Genomic DNA, 17524 nt, shown 5'->3' on the forward strand with positions numbered 1-17524 from the left:
GGAAACTCCGATCTACACTCACGCACACTCAGCACTTCACAGCTCTGTCACAAACATGACGATCAAGTTGTCTTTAGTCTCTGTCATCACTCTGTGCTCTGACTGTGGAAGGTTTACTCACATACCGATGTCCTCACTGACCACAGTTTTATGATCATCACAGACCCCCCCCCCCCACATGTCCACCACACTGAGTAGTTCCTCTGTCTTGTGAATACACTCAAAGATACATGTTATATCACCTAATGCATTTGGCTATAAATAAATGAATTTATTTTGGTTTACAATAATAATAGTACAATAATCACAAGAAACATAAAAACCAAAAAAGGAAAAGGCTAGAAGCAAAGGCTTATTTTTTGCCCATCCTCTTCACCTAATACACTGCTTACCTTAAATTAAATGTGTACAGCATCAAGCATTCACACCATAAACAAAAAAAATCAACAACAAAACCATATCTACCATCTCAATTCAATATTCCTGAATAACTTTAAACTGAAGGCATTTTTTTTTTAAACTTTGCCAAAGGAATGAATAACTTAATAACTTAAAAGCATCATCAGGTCCATTCCGTACTTTCACACCCACAACCCCAGTCCATCTACACTCCACATTTGTCCTCACTTTAGTCCATTCACAAATATGAAGATCTCTGAAATTATAGTTACTCTCTCTTAATTCAAAGAAATCTTTGGTATTTGGGAAAATACTATTTGTATCCCTCATCTTCCATATATTCATTTAGAAATTATTTTTTATACCTTTTTTTTAAAAATATTTTTATGTTTGTACTTTGCTTTATCTCTTGCTCCAGACTGTTCCACAAAGTCACCCCACAGATTGATATGCACATACTTTTCATCGTTGTTCCTGACCATATTTTCAGGGGAAAAATGCCTAAAAAGACATACCCAAAGTAAATGAAGAATTACTTCACAATAATAAGGTTCATATGGATGTTCTTGGTGTCTATGGGCATTTAGAGACCTCACAGAATCCATTCCCATTGTCTAAAATATCGTATCTATTACTCTGCCTGAGTAAACTGTAACAAACTAAAAGAGAAATTGGAATTTTTTTATCCTCCCCTGTTTTTTTCGGCTGGATTGACGATGATATGCATAAATTAATTGTTCGTGTCGGAGATTTTAATAGGGTATATTTCACCCCACAAAGATTAAAAATCATTTGAACATTAAAGTTGCTAAAATACACTTTTGATGAACTTTTATTAACATAAGGGTCTAAACTTTGAGCAAAAGTTGAAAAAAACATTAATTGTCCTGATTTATTATATTTTTTATAGTAAATGAACATTAATATAATTTTTTCAGCCCGCTGGCGGGCTGATAGGGCCAAAGGGGTTAATGTTTTTAAAATTTATATCTCCCCTTAGATTATTTCCTCCTTCTCTTTCAGTGAACATTTTTTGGCAGTAGATTATTTCTTGCTTTGTACATTATCTGAGCTGTTTTAAATTTAACCAAATCCATAAGTCTCAATGTGTGTGGTTTTATAAATAGCAGGTTTATGTCTTCTCTGTATCCTGCTTGGTTTATTGTCCTTATTGCTCTTTTCCGCAGCATGCATATGGGCTGTAGGGTGCTTTTATAGATGTTTCCCCAGACCTCCACACAGGAGGATAGATACAGTAAATATTTCTATCATCAGTTTGTTTTTTAAATTCCTCGAGGTGCAGTGGATGTGATTTCAGTACTGTCTGTTCTATTGTCAGACTGAGGATAAACGAGTTAGACGTGAGGAAAAAAAACAAAACAAAACAGTAATCACTGAGTGTAAGAAACAAATCTGATAATCCAAAGGCTATCTGAAGTCAGATACAAACAGATTGGAATGAAATAAAAGTCCTGGATCAGCAGGGAACTGATGAGTGTGAATGGTTGATGGTCCATTTATGTCAGCTTTGTGATGAACTGGGGACACATCCAGGTTGACCCCACCCCACCCCACCCATCCTGGATCAGCCTCAGCCTGAGATGGCAAGGACTCGTGTAAAATTTTCCAGTTCAAATGTGGTGGTTTATGAGTTACAGGTACAGAGAGACAGACAGATGGACCCAATTGCAATAAGTCACTCTGATAGGAGGAAACTTATTTGGTGTGAATCCATAATTTGTACTCTGTATATTCAAGGTTCTCCAATGATTCAGCTTACTTGACTTTGAGACTTTTTATTTGATGTCAGCAGGAGTTCTGGATGTTTCTAAAACCCACAAATGAAACAAATGTAGCCTTCATGATCCTAAAGCAACCCATGCAGTAGTAGTGTACAGTGGGTCCAGATCCAGCGGTGCCATGGGGACACATGTCCTGTTCAATAGTCTGTGTTTAAACTCAAGAACTGATCTCCATGTTTAATACATGTATGAATAGGTCTGAGTAAGTACTTTTACATTACACATGGTACAATTTACAGAAATTCAATTTTGGGGTAAAAATACTTAAATTACTGCTGTGTGACATGGGGATTCAAAATGAACATCATTTTTACACTTTATGCAAATGTCCAAAACATGCTGTTCTCCTCAAAAATGGATCCTAAATGAAACATAGGGCTTTAGCTCTGATGTTCAACTACAACTGGGATCAGTATTGGATAAAAATGTTGAAATGATCAGTTTGTATGAACACAAATCTGTTGTGACACGGGGACAGCAATTTGGACCTTTGTTCACAATAAAAGAATGACTGGAACTAAAACACTACAAATATGATCCTAAACTTTTATTGGACAGACATATTACAACTGCAGTGATAAATACAGATAATAGCAGAGCAGATTGGACTAATAATTGGACTGGACAGAAGCTTTGGATATTCATGTACTGTTGAATAATTAGTTCAGAAGATTCACAGACTAAAAATATCACTGATACAAGCAAGAAAATGTAAAAAGTATATTATTATTATTATATTATTATTATATTATTAAAGTTAATATGTCAAAAGTATAACTTACATAATCAGTTATATCTTTTTTTCCACAACTGATACTGAAATTTTGTAAACAGTTCCATAAAGAGAGTTCTTACGCTAAAAAATGAGCCTATTTGAGAAATGATAGGTGAAACTTTCATTTTTGACACTGATGTTCACTTTGGCTTAATCTGGCCCCGTGTTAAGTGTAATGACTGGACAGAGTTATAGCATGATAAAAAAAACTCTGCTGAACAAACCACAAGAATAGTTTGTACCTGGTTTACTTTAACTGTTACTTCTGTTTAACTATTTAATATCCTCTCAAGGGTTTCCAGACAACAGTGAATTTTAAACCCTACAGTTAAGTTTAAGGGGTAAGGGCTAAACAAAACAAATGTATGTCATTATGGGTATTATTAGGCTTCATTAGAAAGGGAACCAGCAGCAAATAAAATAAAGCCAAAATTAGTGATGCTAAGAAGTTGTTAAAGATCACCTTTGGCATCGTGGAAAATCCTCCAAAACAACCAGGCTCCAGGTAGGAATGCATTGTAATACATAACGCGGCAGTTTCTCACCTGTTGAAACCAGTAGATGCTGCCAGTGACACACCTAGAAGAGGTGTACGCCCAACACACTGTTATCCAACATTTACCATGTGACTACAAGGGTTTGTTGAGGCAGATGTTATTGTTTTGCAGATACTGAGTACAGATCAAACAAAAAATGGATGTAATAAAGGGGGTTGAAAGGTAGTTAAAATAAATTCTTGGAGTAACATGGAAGAAAGACAGATTGTTCACAATAAATAAAATTGGAGTGGATGTATCAAAGAATATGACAGTGATTCACTGATACAGAATCTGTTAAATCTTTTTAACACAAGGTTCATGAAGTCAGGTTCCTTAGAGAACTAGAATAGTCTGTTCTACTGATAATAAGACCATAAAGTCCCCAAACCTGTTCTCCATACTGACACAGTTCATTCCCACCTATAACACTCTGTACATTTGCACAATGGCCCTTTCACAATGAGTAATGTTACCAGATGAGGACTGACATCTCAAAACTTTGAGAAAACTCCAAGGCATTCCTACTCAGAGTCCAGCGGTTTGGGAGGTTTTTCGCTCCCCACTGTCACCTTGGGCTCCTGGAGGAATTGTTGGATTTCCACTCTGCATAATTTTTTAAAGGCTTTGAATTGAAATAAATTGAACTGAATTGAACTGAATTTAATTGGATTATCCCTTAGAAAATCAAATACCATCTTTGTCACAGCATGGTTGCATTTAACCGAATTTTTAAATTTTGACTTCTTCATGAAGTCCTGATGCCAAATTAAGTTGTTTTTTAATGGGGTTTAGTACTTTGGTTTGACTATGCCATGACTATACACATCCTATATTATAAAAGGGAAGTGGACTGCTGCAGTTTTACATACTTATGTATTTTTGGTTAAGGAATCTCAAATGAATCTTAAAGAAAACTGTTCCCACACGTGTCTTTCTTGTGTTCGGTGATGTTTGTTTTCGTGACCAGATAGCTTTGATGTTCCTAGCGTGTTAGTGAGAGCTGCATCATTTGGGAGGGTCGTGATCAGGAACTACCCCTCCCTCTACACAGCCTTCCCTCATGATGACGAGGCTGTGACTCAGCAGGCACATGACTCTGCGTCACACTGAACTGGTCTGAACATGCAGCTCACCGTAGGACATGGCGTATACTCTACTCTGCAGACGTAGACTTGACTGGAAGAGCAGACTCTGGTGCAGTGAAAAGGAAACATTTTCAGTCAAAGGTCAATCTAGATAAATGAATCTGGCTTTGGATGCCCTGCAGCTGTTTGTGTTGTTTTAAACAAAACTTTCTGTTGCGGCTGCTGCAGGTGAACTTTGACCTTTGTGCTGTTTAGTTTCTCCTCCATAGCAGAATCATAAAAATCATCTCAGGGGGGAAAAAAAGCTGTAGCTGTAAACATTAAATCTCAGAAGTAACTGTCTGCTTTATTAATGCAAGTTTCCAGGCTGATAGTATAAGCCTAAGCCATGCACATCTTATGATTGAAGTTATTTGAGTATAAACTCCTTTGGACACACCCATTAAATTATTACATATCCCAGTGGCTTTATAAGAAAACATGGGGATCATAAAAGCTGTAACTGGATCAGGATAATCGTCACCTACAGACATGTGAAGAAAACCTAAAACTGTAACAGATTCACATTATCAACCTCATGACTTTCAGATCGTTTTCTCTATGTTTTAATTATTTTCTCACCTCCAAAACTAATTATCTCTGTAATCAGCCAATTGTTAGTGACATAAATACAAGCAGGAAATTTTTAAATCCTGCAAGGTGTGAAGGCAAGGACTAAGGACTAAGTAACATTCTTTTTTTTTTTCAATTCTCGCCAATATTGATGCCATTAACTAAAGGATGATACCAGTTTCATAAAATCCACCCTTCTTAACATCCATTCAAATCTATCATTAGAATTTTCAGCTCCTAGAATTTTTTTTTCTCACTTATGATCCTATTTATTAATACGACTTTCATGTCAGTTGTCTGTCTCAGCTCTTTTGTTTTATTTTTCAGCCTCCTTTCAACTTCACAACAGAAAATGAATAAACACCTTTTTATTTGAAATTGTCTGCTTACATCATTTTTTTTTTTTGTATTTATAAAACTTGTGCATGTGTATGCATTAACTCAACAACATATCGTTAGCCTCATCGCATAATTACCAAAGTCATATTTTTGGTCAAATTGTGATATCTGCATAATTTACTCTCCAAACACTGCTGCTTCATTTTACATCGTTGGCTATGTCCTGAAAAAATATGACTTAGGCAATTACGCTAAGAGGCTAATGATATACAGCTCCATTTTTTCATGTTCATGTTTCACTAGTTATACTGACCAAACTACCCTCCTTCATTTACAGTAAACTGATATTAAATGGGCCACAAAACATTACATCATGGGCCTTTGTAATATCGCTAGGCTGTTGAGTGTATTTAACTCTGCTTGTTGCAAATATTTAGAGTTTGTCAGCCCTACATGTTGGATTAGTCCGCTGCAGTTTGCATAAGTGGTCTCTGCTACTGAGCAGTTATGTAAATGAAGTTCAATTGTAGTTCAGATCGTCTCATCATAGTAACTCAGTTTCACAATCTGTAGTGTTGTTATGAGAGGTGCAAAAATATTTTCAGTTCATTATGAAACTGTGTCTCATTACACAGTTGAATCTTGGTAACTGATGGAAAATGCTGGTGTACGTTACAAAGCAGATACCCAGCTTATTAGGTCTTGGTACACACCAGTATACTTAAGTATTGACATTTGTTTCCTGTCTTGGTGCAGGATGGTAGTTCCCCTTATGGAGCTCGGTACGTGGGCTCCATGGTCTCTGATGTTCACCGTACCATCGCGTATGGAGGGATCTTCATGTACCCTGCCAATGAAAAGAGTCCTAAGGGAAAGGTAAAGTGTAAACACAGACACTCAGAGACAGAAACAGAACTGTTACTACCTCACCATTTGGCTGTTGTGGTCATACAACTCATCACCCATATAGTGCATATAGTCCACCTGATGGGAAAATAGCAGGACGGTATGGTTACTACAGGGCAAACATAGCATAAGGAGATCTATCTGAACTATTTCGAGAGAAAAAATGCAGCTCATCCCTTCCAGCCTTAGCCATACAGGTCCAACCCTTTAACTTGCAAATCCTGCACTAAAGTATGTGTGTCTAACCCATGGATAAAGGAAGGAGGAGACAGGAAGAAGACATTACCAGAGCATCACCATCTTCCTAGAAGCAAGTCACAACGGAATCTCTGTGCAGCAACTCTAAAATGAACCCAGGAATCTAATGAGTTGTTTTTGAGCTTTAGTCACCCAATTAACCATTTAATGATTAACATTAGTATCTTGTTGACTCAGATGCTTGAATTATTACATGAGTCTTCATTTAAGGTTGCATTAATACACTGTTTTGTCTGGACTTCTAAGTTTGATCAAAGAACACAGATTTCGAAGAACTGAAACTCAACAAAGTGGTCCATTGCACCTTGGCATTAAGAAGTGAAAGCTGTCAAAAACCTCCACAGTTTTGTTTTAGTAACTCTAACCTCCATGTCTACACTCTTTACTACTGTCAAACAACTTATACTGATAGAATGGAACTTGATTTGTGTTCATTGGCTACCTCTGTGTGTATCAGCACAGCCACAGCTCTGCCATCTGAAAGTGGCTGTCACACAGTTCTGTTCATAGTTGGATTTGAACCTAGTTTACATTTGTGAAATGAGACCAGGTATGACATGGAGCCTGTTTACATGGCCATAAAAGTCTGATAACCGGAAGTAATTAGATAATTGTATTAATCAGATCTGATGTGTTTACATGCACTTAAGAAATGCGAAAATCAAAAAACCCTGGTTTAGACGCTGCAGTCCATTATCAGATTTCTTTCGGAGTATGTACGTAATGATCGTAAATTTTAACTTCCTGTTGTCTTCCGCTCACATTTGATACAGAACTTCTGCTCTCTACAATTTAATCGTGTTACACATGTGCAGACGTAAAAGAATGTAATGAATCAGATTAACCTGTATACATGCATGAAGACATTGCCGTGTTAGAGAGAAATCCAGGTATGTTAATCTGATTTCTCATAATTAGATATCTGCTGTTATCCGATAAAACAGATCAGATTATTCTGTTTACATGGTCACTTGAATAATCTGATATCTCCAGAAGTCAGATACTTATCAGAATATTGGTGTGCATGTAAATGGGCTCATGATGTAGACCAAATAGTCTGTCTTTTGTCAGATCAAAAGTCTCAGAATCATGGTTTGGATCATGTGTAACACATGATGCTAATGTATTTTGGGTATTTTACAACTTTGACTCAATCACAAGAAGTTACACAAAGCTGTCAGTGCAAGGAAGAAGAAGAAGAAGAAAAGCAGGCAGTTAAAAATTAGGCAAATTAGTGCCAACGTCAGACACATTGTCTTGAAGGGAGACACAGTGCATGTAGACAAGGAGGACAGAATGTAGAAGACCAAAACCAAAACTGAAGCGTGAAAGCAAAAATAAGGCTACGTTCAGACTGTAGGCAAATGTGGCCTAAATCCGACTTTTTTGCCCATATGTAACCTGTATCCAATCTGTTAAAGATAGTTTAAACAGCACAAATCCGATTTTTTTCAAGTCACTTCAGCATCACATTCAATTCATATTCAAAACTGACAGTAATCGCATTTAATTTGTAATATGTACGAGCACACCAAAAAAATCAGATTTCACTAAAAAATCTGAATTGTGCATTAAGACCTGCTGTGTGAACGAAGCCTAAGTTGTCCAAATGAAGACAATGTAAACAAACAAACAAAAAAACATGGTTCAGGCCAGAGGACAAACATCTTCCAAAAGAAGGCCAAAGCACAAGCATCATAAAGCTGTAAGACTTCTGTCCAATAATTCTATAATCTATGGCTCAGACCTTGGTTCAAACATTCAGGTGTGAAAATACTCTGTGTTCTGCCAAAACTGTCAAGTTTCGTAATCGTCCTAATAATGAAGAATCTGACAGATGATGAGTTGGTTTCTGTGGGCATCAGTATACCATTAACACCTGAACCTGTCCATTAACACCTGTAGTGGCTAAAACCTCATGTCAGGGTAAGGCCTAAACAATAGAGTCTAGAGAAGAGACAAAAATCTGGTTTCCTTTTAGACCGCATGAATGACAATATGCTGAAAGGGACTTCTGATAGTGTTACTCATTAAAACCACAACTATAAAGTGCTGCAGTTTTACTACAGAGGTTTTAGGGGGTACTATGTTCTTTCACAGTGACCAAGTAGGTGAAAAATCTGTCAGCAGGCCCAGTCGTCACACTTCTTGAGTCCCAAGCTGTGCTTAGCTCCAGATGACGTCTGACCACGGCCAGCTCAGGATACTAATGCTTTGTAGGTCACAGATCCAGGTCTTTAGGTGAAACTGGTTCACTCAATGACAAACCATACACAGAGTCTAATAACTTGAGGCCTCAACATCCTTCTGCAGTGATAAAGAAAGCTCAGAGACAGTAAAGACTGCTCATAAAGATAAACTACAGTAGAACCTCGGGGTCATCTCCTCCTTGACTCCTTCGACCCTGTGTGACCTCATTTAGAGCTGATTAATATTTGAACATTTGTAGAGCATGAGAGAATCTGACACTAAACCCATAAAGAAAACACTTCATCCTCATCACAAATACTAGATAAGACCTGAAATCTGACAAAGTGATGGAAGTTGTCAGACAAATTGAATGGAGTATGAAGGTGAAAAAAGTGGAAACACTATTGAAGTGCAAGTATCTCAAATTTGTATTTCAAGACAACACAGCAGTAAAAGTACAGTCCCATCAGAATAATGACATCATTGTTAAGGTCTAAAAATGCTGTCTTGTGTAGATGAGCTGTCTAATGTAAAATAAACTATAAATAAACAATAAACACAATCATATTGTGACTATTGAAGAAGAATACACACTGCTACTGTTTAATCTTTCATTAAAACTGTTTTTTAGAGATCGCTAAATGTAACAAGTGTCTTTGTGTCTCTTCTCCCCTAAGCTGCGTCTGCTGTATGAATGTAACCCCATCGCCTTCCTCATCGAGCAGGCAGGAGGGATGGCCACCACTGGCACCCAGAGAGTCCTTGACGTCCAGCCAGAGGCCCTCCATCAGCGGGTGCCCTTCGTGGTCGGCTCCCCTGACGACGTCAACGAGTACCTGTCCTTCGTCCAGAAGTATCCATGAAGACTATTTTCCAGTGAAGGCCAAGATTGAAAAAATGAACAATCCATTTTTTTAAAGACCATATAGTACTTTCATAGTATTTACAATACCAATCCAATACCAATGTTTGTTCCATCAGACAATAAAGAGTTCATATTTAGAAAAAAAAGAAGAAAAGTAAAAATCATAGGATTTTAATTTTAATCAACAGAAAAGGGTGTATAAAATAACACATACAATAATGTCTATCACTTCATAATTTTTTTTATTTCAACATCAAGAAATAAATAATTTTCATTTAATTAATTGGTTTTTTTAGAAGAATATATCAGGGGACAATGATTGAAATCTGACCTTTTGTGGCCTTTTGTGTTTATCAGCTTTTCCTCATGTTTCTGATAGAAAAACATTTCATTCATGTTTCACTGTTTATAATTCATTAAAGAACCTTCAGTTGCGCTGGGAAACATCCTTAAAAATGAGTAACAATTTTTTTCACATGGTTTATGGTATATGAGATTATGTAATTAAAACTGTTAAAACAACATCTCCTCATAGATGGGTGAATATTACGCTGAACTGTTGAACATTAGATACTCTCCTAAAAGTCAGTCTCTTTCGCTGGCGCTGGTCATGGCGACACACAGCAGCAGAGTGTGAGTGTGTGCGGTCTTGAATCATGGTCTGTACCTTTACCTTTATGAATTACGTGAATTCATAATGAAAAACCCAAAGTTTTTGAATAGAAGAACACTTTACTCAACCTTTACAAAACAAGGAGTTAGTCTTTAGTTCAGTTTAATGTTCATTAAACATTGGCAACTATTTGTTAAGCTGAGTCAGAGCATTTCTTTGTGCACACGTAATACATACGTCAATCCCACGTTTTAAGAAAGAGGAACAATCCACTTTCCTTTTCCATCAACATGCATTTTCCCAGACCCAGATATGTCGAATCATCAGCAGTGTTTAGTCAGACTGGTGGGATGGGGCGGGTCCCAGTCTCAGCCGATCTCCAGGATCCAGTTTACTGACTATTGAAGCACTTCAAATGAGTGACTGAACATGGAAAGAGATGAAGTACAATTCATCACTGGTTTAAATCCAAAAGCTGTGACATTTTTGAATGTGGTTTAAGTGACATATTTGCGCCCATGTTTGACCTTAAGTTCAATGTATAAAACCAATTTTCCAATCAATCAGCCAATCAATCAGTTTTATTTATATAGTGCCACATCATAAGAAAAGTCATCTCATGACACTTTACATTTAGAGCTGGTCTAAACCAGACTCTTCAGCCACTTCACAGAACCCAACAGTATCCTCCAGGAGCAAACACTTGGTGACAGTGGAAGGAAGAAGTTCCTTTAACGGCAGAAACCTGGAGCAGACCCCGCTCTAGACGATGGAGCCACTTGACATGAGCGGTAAAGGGTTAAAGAGAGAGTGAGACAGAGAGAGGATTTTTTGGGGGGCGTTTGTTATGTGATCTGACCCTTTAATGGATCCTGTCCTCAGTCCTCCTCTGTCTTGGGTACACAACACATTCCCACTGTTGCCCTGAATGCTGGCTCAGCCTGGACTGAACTCAGCGCTGAAGTAAATATGACACGAAAACACTTGACCTGAACCTACTTTACTGTAGGACAAGAAACGTTCATTCTGCTATTTGGGTCAATATGTGAATATAACAGAAGTAACCTCTGAGAACAAAGAGGGCTGTTAAACTTCAGCTTGTTTTCAGAAGGTCTCCATGGAATTAAGACTAAAATACATTTGTACATATTATAATAATAATCATCATCATCATCTAAGGATATATACAGGGTGGGAAGCAAATTTACAATGAACATTAGTTGTTTTTTCTCAGCAGGCACCTATGTCAATTGTTTTAAAACCAAACTATATTGATTGTCATAATCATACCTAACACTATTATCCATACCTTTTCTGAAACTTTTGTCCATATGAGTAATCAGGAAAGCAAACGTCAAAGAGTGTGTGATTTGCTGAATGCACTCGTTCACACCAAAGGAGATTTCAAAATAGTTGGAGTGTCCATAAAGACTGTTTATAATGGAAAGAAGAGAATGACTATGAGCAAAACTATTACAAGAAAGTCTGGAAGATACTATTAAAGAAGAATGGGAGAAGTTGTCATCCGAATATTTGAGGAACACTTGCACAAGTTTCAGGAAGCGTGTGAAGGCAGTTATTGAGAAAGAAGGAGGACAATTAGAATAAAAACATTTCTATTATGTACATTTCTTGTGGTAAATAAATTCTCTGACTTTCAATAAACTAATTGGTCATACACGTCTTTCAATCCCTGCCTCAAATATTGTAAATTTTGCTTCCCCACCCCTGTAGACATTGAGTTCAACTTTTTATTGATGCCACTGTCTGCAGAGTAAAGAAAAGATCTGAAATCAATAACGGATTATTAATAGACCCTTCATTTCCTCAGATGAAATCCATGCGCCAGCACCACTTGAATGTAGTACACAGTAAAATAGATACATTTTATACCAATGATATGCAAGTACAAACATACCCAAAAAGTGAGTATCACTTGCTCAGTGTTTTGCATCAGAGTTGATCATGAAAACAAGCCAGTGTAGGACTAATGTTCTGATGTCACAGGCATCTTCAAACTCCAAAGAGACTATTCACCTACATGCTCTACAGCAAACTGTAACTTCAATAGCAGCCAATCAGATGGCCATTTACTATCATTGTGTATTAAAGCAGCTGTTACACTCTGGGACAGTGGGATATAAACATATAATGAGGCACTCTGATAATATCATTCTTCGTTTGTAAAAAAAAAAAAAAAAAAAAAAAAAAAATAGAACTTATAATGATGCATGGAAATCTCATCCCTCCAATATTCTGACTTAAGATTTTGCAGTTGGACAGTATAAACATTGATTTCAGTATCATTCAAGCCCCACCAAACGCAAGATTTTATAATTAACCATGTGACACAGTTTGGACCAGTTACATTTTTTAAATTACACAGTAAAGTATATGAAGTAAAAATGTGTTCAATGTTCTTAGGGGGCTGAAAAATTACTGGCCAATGCAGAAAATGAATCAAAAGAAAAAATGCAATCCAAACATTTTATGGGTTAATTTTTTAAACGTTATTCTCTTCTATGAGCATGTGAGTTGTATAAAAAGGTCATTGTAAATGTCATCTTATATTCTCTTCATTTCCTTTTCCTCATTGAATAAAAAAATAATTATGATGGATTACTGAGTGAAGACCTGGATGCTTGAGGTCCTTCTGCTGTTAGAGTGGTGTTGTGTTATGGAACCAGTGTGACCGGAACTTGATGAAACGACCAGCATTATTCAAGTTTCCTAATCCTATGAGATCTCAATCCCAGGACTCCAGGGAGCTTCACCATAGCTCATATGACTAAAAGCTAAAACAGTGAGGGATTACCATCAGAAGGCGACCCAAGTCTCATAAAGACCCATACGTCCTTGGCACCGACTAGGTTTTCAGGAGTTTTTAATTGATCACAGTAAAGTACAAAAAAACAACAACAAAGAAACAAGATTTACAATGACCAAAGCAAGTTGTAATATTCCACTTACCAAGTAAACACATATTTACAAAAATAAAACACTAAAATCTTTTAAAAGTGACAAGAAATCAGCCAAACAAAATGGCAGCATTTCCCTAAAAACAGTGTTTGTCCAGAAAACGTGGCAGAATCTCCTGTCGATGCGGTCTCTGACAGACTGAAGAGCAGTCCCTCATCTCCAGTCCACGCTATTGCAATAAAAACACTAACAGAAGCTCCAAGGCCATGCTTAAACCAGGGGGTAGCTGGCTGCTGTGGCAATTCCACAGTGGTTCTTCCTGTCTTTGGCCATGTAGATGTAGCCTTTGTCTCCCCACTTCTCACTCCAGCTGCAAAATAAAGACGACAGGAAGTCAGGACGCATCATGGACATGTTACAACTGATCTATCAGCAGGTTCAACGTCCACCAACGGCCGTTTAACCCTTTCACTGACCTGTTCTTGACAATCCAGTATTTCTTGCCATCCACATCTTCTCCCTCAAAGCCATAAACCACCACCAGCACACATGGTCCAGCTCCTCACTGCTGCAGTCCTTCTCATAGTAGATTCCTAAAGGTGAAAAGGAAGACATGACAAGTCAGCCTATGAAGCACATACTAAAGCCAAGTGGAAGTCAAGGATAATATAATTAACTGCACTTTTCTAGACTAAAACAAGTTTACCAGACTGATAAACTGGAAGACTCATGTCCAGCATCGATGGCTACTGAAACGGTCCCTACAGCGGCCACAGCCTTCATCAGAGCAACGCTCCTTGCCGCTAGGGATGTCAACAAAGCCAGTGTCATTGGCAGAGTTTGAACTTGGGGTCGTAGGGCAGGGCTGGTCATCCTGAAAGAACACAGATAATGAGGGGTGGGTTGCTAGTTGATGCTTCTCCTTGAACCAATATCAAATTTCTGAGAAATGCAAAGATTGAAACCCTGACCCAACAAATATTTTTTGGTAGAAAGGACTAAATATTGACCCTATTTTGGAACTTTTGTGCTTGTTTCTTTGTAACAGAATTAAGAATGTTTAGTACTCGTACCGTACCAGTGGCATCAGATTCAGTACCGACTGCAAACCACAACTAGTGATATTTCAATAAGTTTAGATTTTCACACACAAAGATAGCCAGTCTGTAAGACACGTACTGTTCCCAGGTAGGGATAGGAGTCCTCGGAGTCCAGGCCCTGGTTGTCCTTGACGTATTGGAAGGCCTGGTCCATCAGACCGCCGTTGCAGCCCTCGTTGCCTTCAGGTCTGGAGCAGTCCACCAGGTTCTGCTCGCTAAGCGACACCAGCTGGCCAGTCTTCCTGAACACCTGACCCTCCAGGGCTCCAGTGGTGCTGAAGGCCCAGCAAGAACCACACTGACCCTGAAGACGACAGAATGAGGATGTTAAGACACATGAAATTAGCAAAATCATGTCTGCGCAGATGTGGTTAAAACTGGCACCTTCATCTAGACTAGAACCCCAAACCTGACATAATTACTCAGATCTGAAGGTTATTTCCTAATAGTCCTTTGTTTTCACTGTGTCCCATATTTTGTTTTCATGCCCTATGAGAACCTTGCCTCTATAAATAGCTACAGCACTTTGCCTACTGTAATGTATGCATTGGTGTTTTCTCCAGCCGGTCCAATGGTTTCAATTACAGAGAGTGAAGGTATGCAGAGAGGGACGAGAAACTAACTGCACCGAGATGAGCAGTGTGTGAAGCACACAGATAACAACAACAACAACACTCCTAGTGGCCACCTTATCTTATGTTCAGGCAGAACAAGTTATGATGATATGGCTTGTCAAAAGTCAAATATTATGTCATCATGTTTACTTTCTGTAGGCTCTACTAAATAATGCATTTTGCTTAATCCAATGCATTTGTAAAAACCAAGCAGCGATGAAATGTGTCTTCACATAAACTGACAGATTTTGTCATGTCGAAGAAAAGAATGTCTACGATGAACTCAAGGATGAATGTTATGAGCTGAGCTTCACATTCTCCTCCTGAAACCAAATAAAACTCCTTCAAAACTCCCAGATTCACTGGAAATGCACTGTCAAAGCTGGCAACAGGCTCATGAAAGTGACTTTTAAAGACTCCACTGCAACAGCTTTAACTTTTCTCTCTGAAACTGCTTTTTGCTGTAGATACAGTGAAAAATATCCACCTTCCACCACCACTGCATTTTTTCTTTCTTTATAGTTTCATTAGCGTTGTTTCTGTAACAATTAAGACCCACATAGTTTTCAGACATTTAAGTTGTCTGAGTGCATTACGCAACAGCAAACAATTAAATATGCTCCTGAAAAATCTTTCTACAAGTGTTACAAAAGAAGAGATGATCTTATGATTTACTACTTTGTTTTAGAGCATGACCTCACAAATCAGCCTCCAATGCTTTTTTAAGACCAATATTAGAAAAACTGACTGACATCTCTGGCTGATTATGGATCTGGAGAGACCAAGAAAAGTAGTTACTCGACCTGGTCCTTAACAGGAGTGACATATCCATGGTCCCCCTCCAGTACACGGCACGTGGGGCCTCCAGGAAATTGGGCTCCATGAACAGGGAGCCCCTTGAACTTTCTCTGTACCCTTTCTGCTTGTAGCCATCATGATCTGCCTGAACTCCTCATGAGTCTGCAGAAATACAAAGATTGAGGAACTGGACACCACAACCAGGCAGGAAAGGCACCAAAAGACTTCAGATTAAAGCAGTCTGAGCGTCTTGGACATTTTAGTGTCAAACATTAACAAATGATTATCACAGACATTTATCCTCCTTTTAACAGACCTGAGAAGTGGTTTCAGTAAAACTACGGGTCACTGTGTTCTTACCATGTCTCCGAAGTGGTTCATTCCTAGACGGTATGAGTGTTTACCCATGGAGTGCTCCAGATTGTGCAACTCAATCTTCTTCAAGTTTTTCTCCCAGATCATTCTCCTCCAGCCCTCTTCCTTCTACAAAAACAAATAGCATTCAGACACTTGAAAACAAACAAACAAACAAACAAACAACAAACCAGAACTTGTGATCCATAGGGAGATGTTAAATAGGAGCCCTCACCTCATGGTAGTTTTTGGAGTGCCAGCTCTTCCACAGGTCCCAGTGGTCACTGAGCTGCGGGTCCAGGCTCGGGGCTGACAGGGCAGCAGCCACGCACAAAACCAGCACCAGCTAGAGGTAGCACCATGGCTCCAGCACTGGAACAACAGCAGCACAAGTTTAGGGCTGAGTTTGCGCAGACGCAGACTAATCATTGATGACTCCGGCTAAAGAACGGCCGGGTGACGGTGCAAACACCACACAAAGCAAAGCTTCTGTGGAAAAGAGCCACGCTCATTTTCATGTGAAGTTCTTAGTCACATGTTTCACCATCCTTGTGCTTTGTTGCGTCCAAGTACACAATGTTCACAAATGACAGACAGAAGGAAATATGCACAAAGCTGCAGTTCACATTCCCGACACAGCGGCCACTTCCAGACTGCTCCAAGAAAAACAGGGACGGTTTGTGTTTAGGCCACGGCACCAACATACGGACAAAAGGCTGCTAATAATCTAATACGGACTGAGAAGGAACAAATAGAGTGGAGCTGCTTTTGTGGTTTTCAGAAACTGGACCCATCCCCAGGATGGAACCCGCCTGTTGGTGTTTTGTTCGCAGTCACGGGATCCGCGGAGCCACAAAACCGGGCCCGGACATCGAAACTTCGGACCAGGAAAACGAAAAGAAAACCAAAACTGCCAAAAGCAGCCGGGTCTTTCAGATTGTTCAACCGAGGAAGAATTCCAATCCATCCCAGGTTTCTTCCAGATATTAACGTGTAGTTCAAACCAATGTAACAATGGCTTCACTTCAAAGCATTACGACCGAGAACGATGACAAAGGCAGCCGATTCAAACAGAAAGACGAACACTCCAATAACAGACCCCAAACAGAAGGAACCTTCTGCTCACAATACACAGATGTTACAACATTTGGTAAATTACAGATTCATGTTTTCTAACGGGGATCAGTTTGTCCTGCGCTAAAACGACAATAAAATCCCCCCAAAACATGAAACACAATGTTTATTATCTATATTTAGGTTTCAAAGGAACTACATTTATCTTAGAAAAGTACATGATAACTTACAGTTAGACTATTCTAGATGACAGGACGGAACAACCGTACCCCCTGCTGCGGT

The 17524-nt window shown here is 38.6% G+C and overlaps 2 protein-coding genes and 1 pseudogene across 2 annotated transcripts in view; 1 reads left to right on the top strand and 2 right to left on the bottom strand.

Moving 5' to 3' along the window:
• The window catches only part of LOC115426255 (death-associated protein kinase 1-like), a 52909-nt gene extending 48995 nt beyond the window's left edge, over positions 1-3914 (bottom strand). The window contains 2 exon segments of the mRNA XM_030144255.1: positions 3522-3555; positions 3904-3914. Coding sequence (XP_030000115.1) covers positions 3522-3555; positions 3904-3914 — 45 coding nt within the window.
• Positions 3915-3974: 60 nt separating this feature from the next.
• On the top strand, positions 3975-10167 carry LOC115426256 (fructose-1,6-bisphosphatase isozyme 2-like). Its single transcript, XM_030144256.1, has 4 exons — positions 3975-3978; positions 4483-4601; positions 6308-6427; positions 9583-10167. The coding sequence occupies exons 1-4, from the start codon at positions 3975-3977 to the stop codon at positions 9766-9768; spliced, it is 429 nt and encodes a 142-aa protein (XP_030000116.1). The 3' UTR covers positions 9769-10167.
• Positions 10168-13528: 3361 nt separating this feature from the next.
• On the bottom strand, positions 13529-16539 carry LOC115425655 (cathepsin L1-like; annotated as a pseudogene).
• Between the last annotated feature and the right edge of the window lie 985 nt (positions 16540-17524).

The sequence above is a fragment of the Sphaeramia orbicularis genome, chromosome 9 (assembly GCF_902148855.1).
Source record: "Sphaeramia orbicularis chromosome 9, fSphaOr1.1, whole genome shotgun sequence".
Classification (NCBI taxonomy): Eukaryota; Metazoa; Chordata; class Actinopteri; order Kurtiformes; family Apogonidae; genus Sphaeramia; species Sphaeramia orbicularis.

What these genes read in the sequence shown, in the direction of transcription:
- LOC115426256 (XM_030144256.1), top strand. An exon ending in ACGAGGCTGTGACTCAGCAG is followed by an intron (nt 4,602 to 6,307) that starts GCACATGACTCT and finishes GTCTTGGTGCAG; the next exon opens with GATGGTAGTTCCCCTTATGG. An exon ending in AAAAGAGTCCTAAGGGAAAG is followed by an intron (nt 6,428 to 9,582) that starts GTAAAGTGTAAA and finishes TTCTCCCCTAAG; the next exon opens with CTGCGTCTGCTGTATGAATG.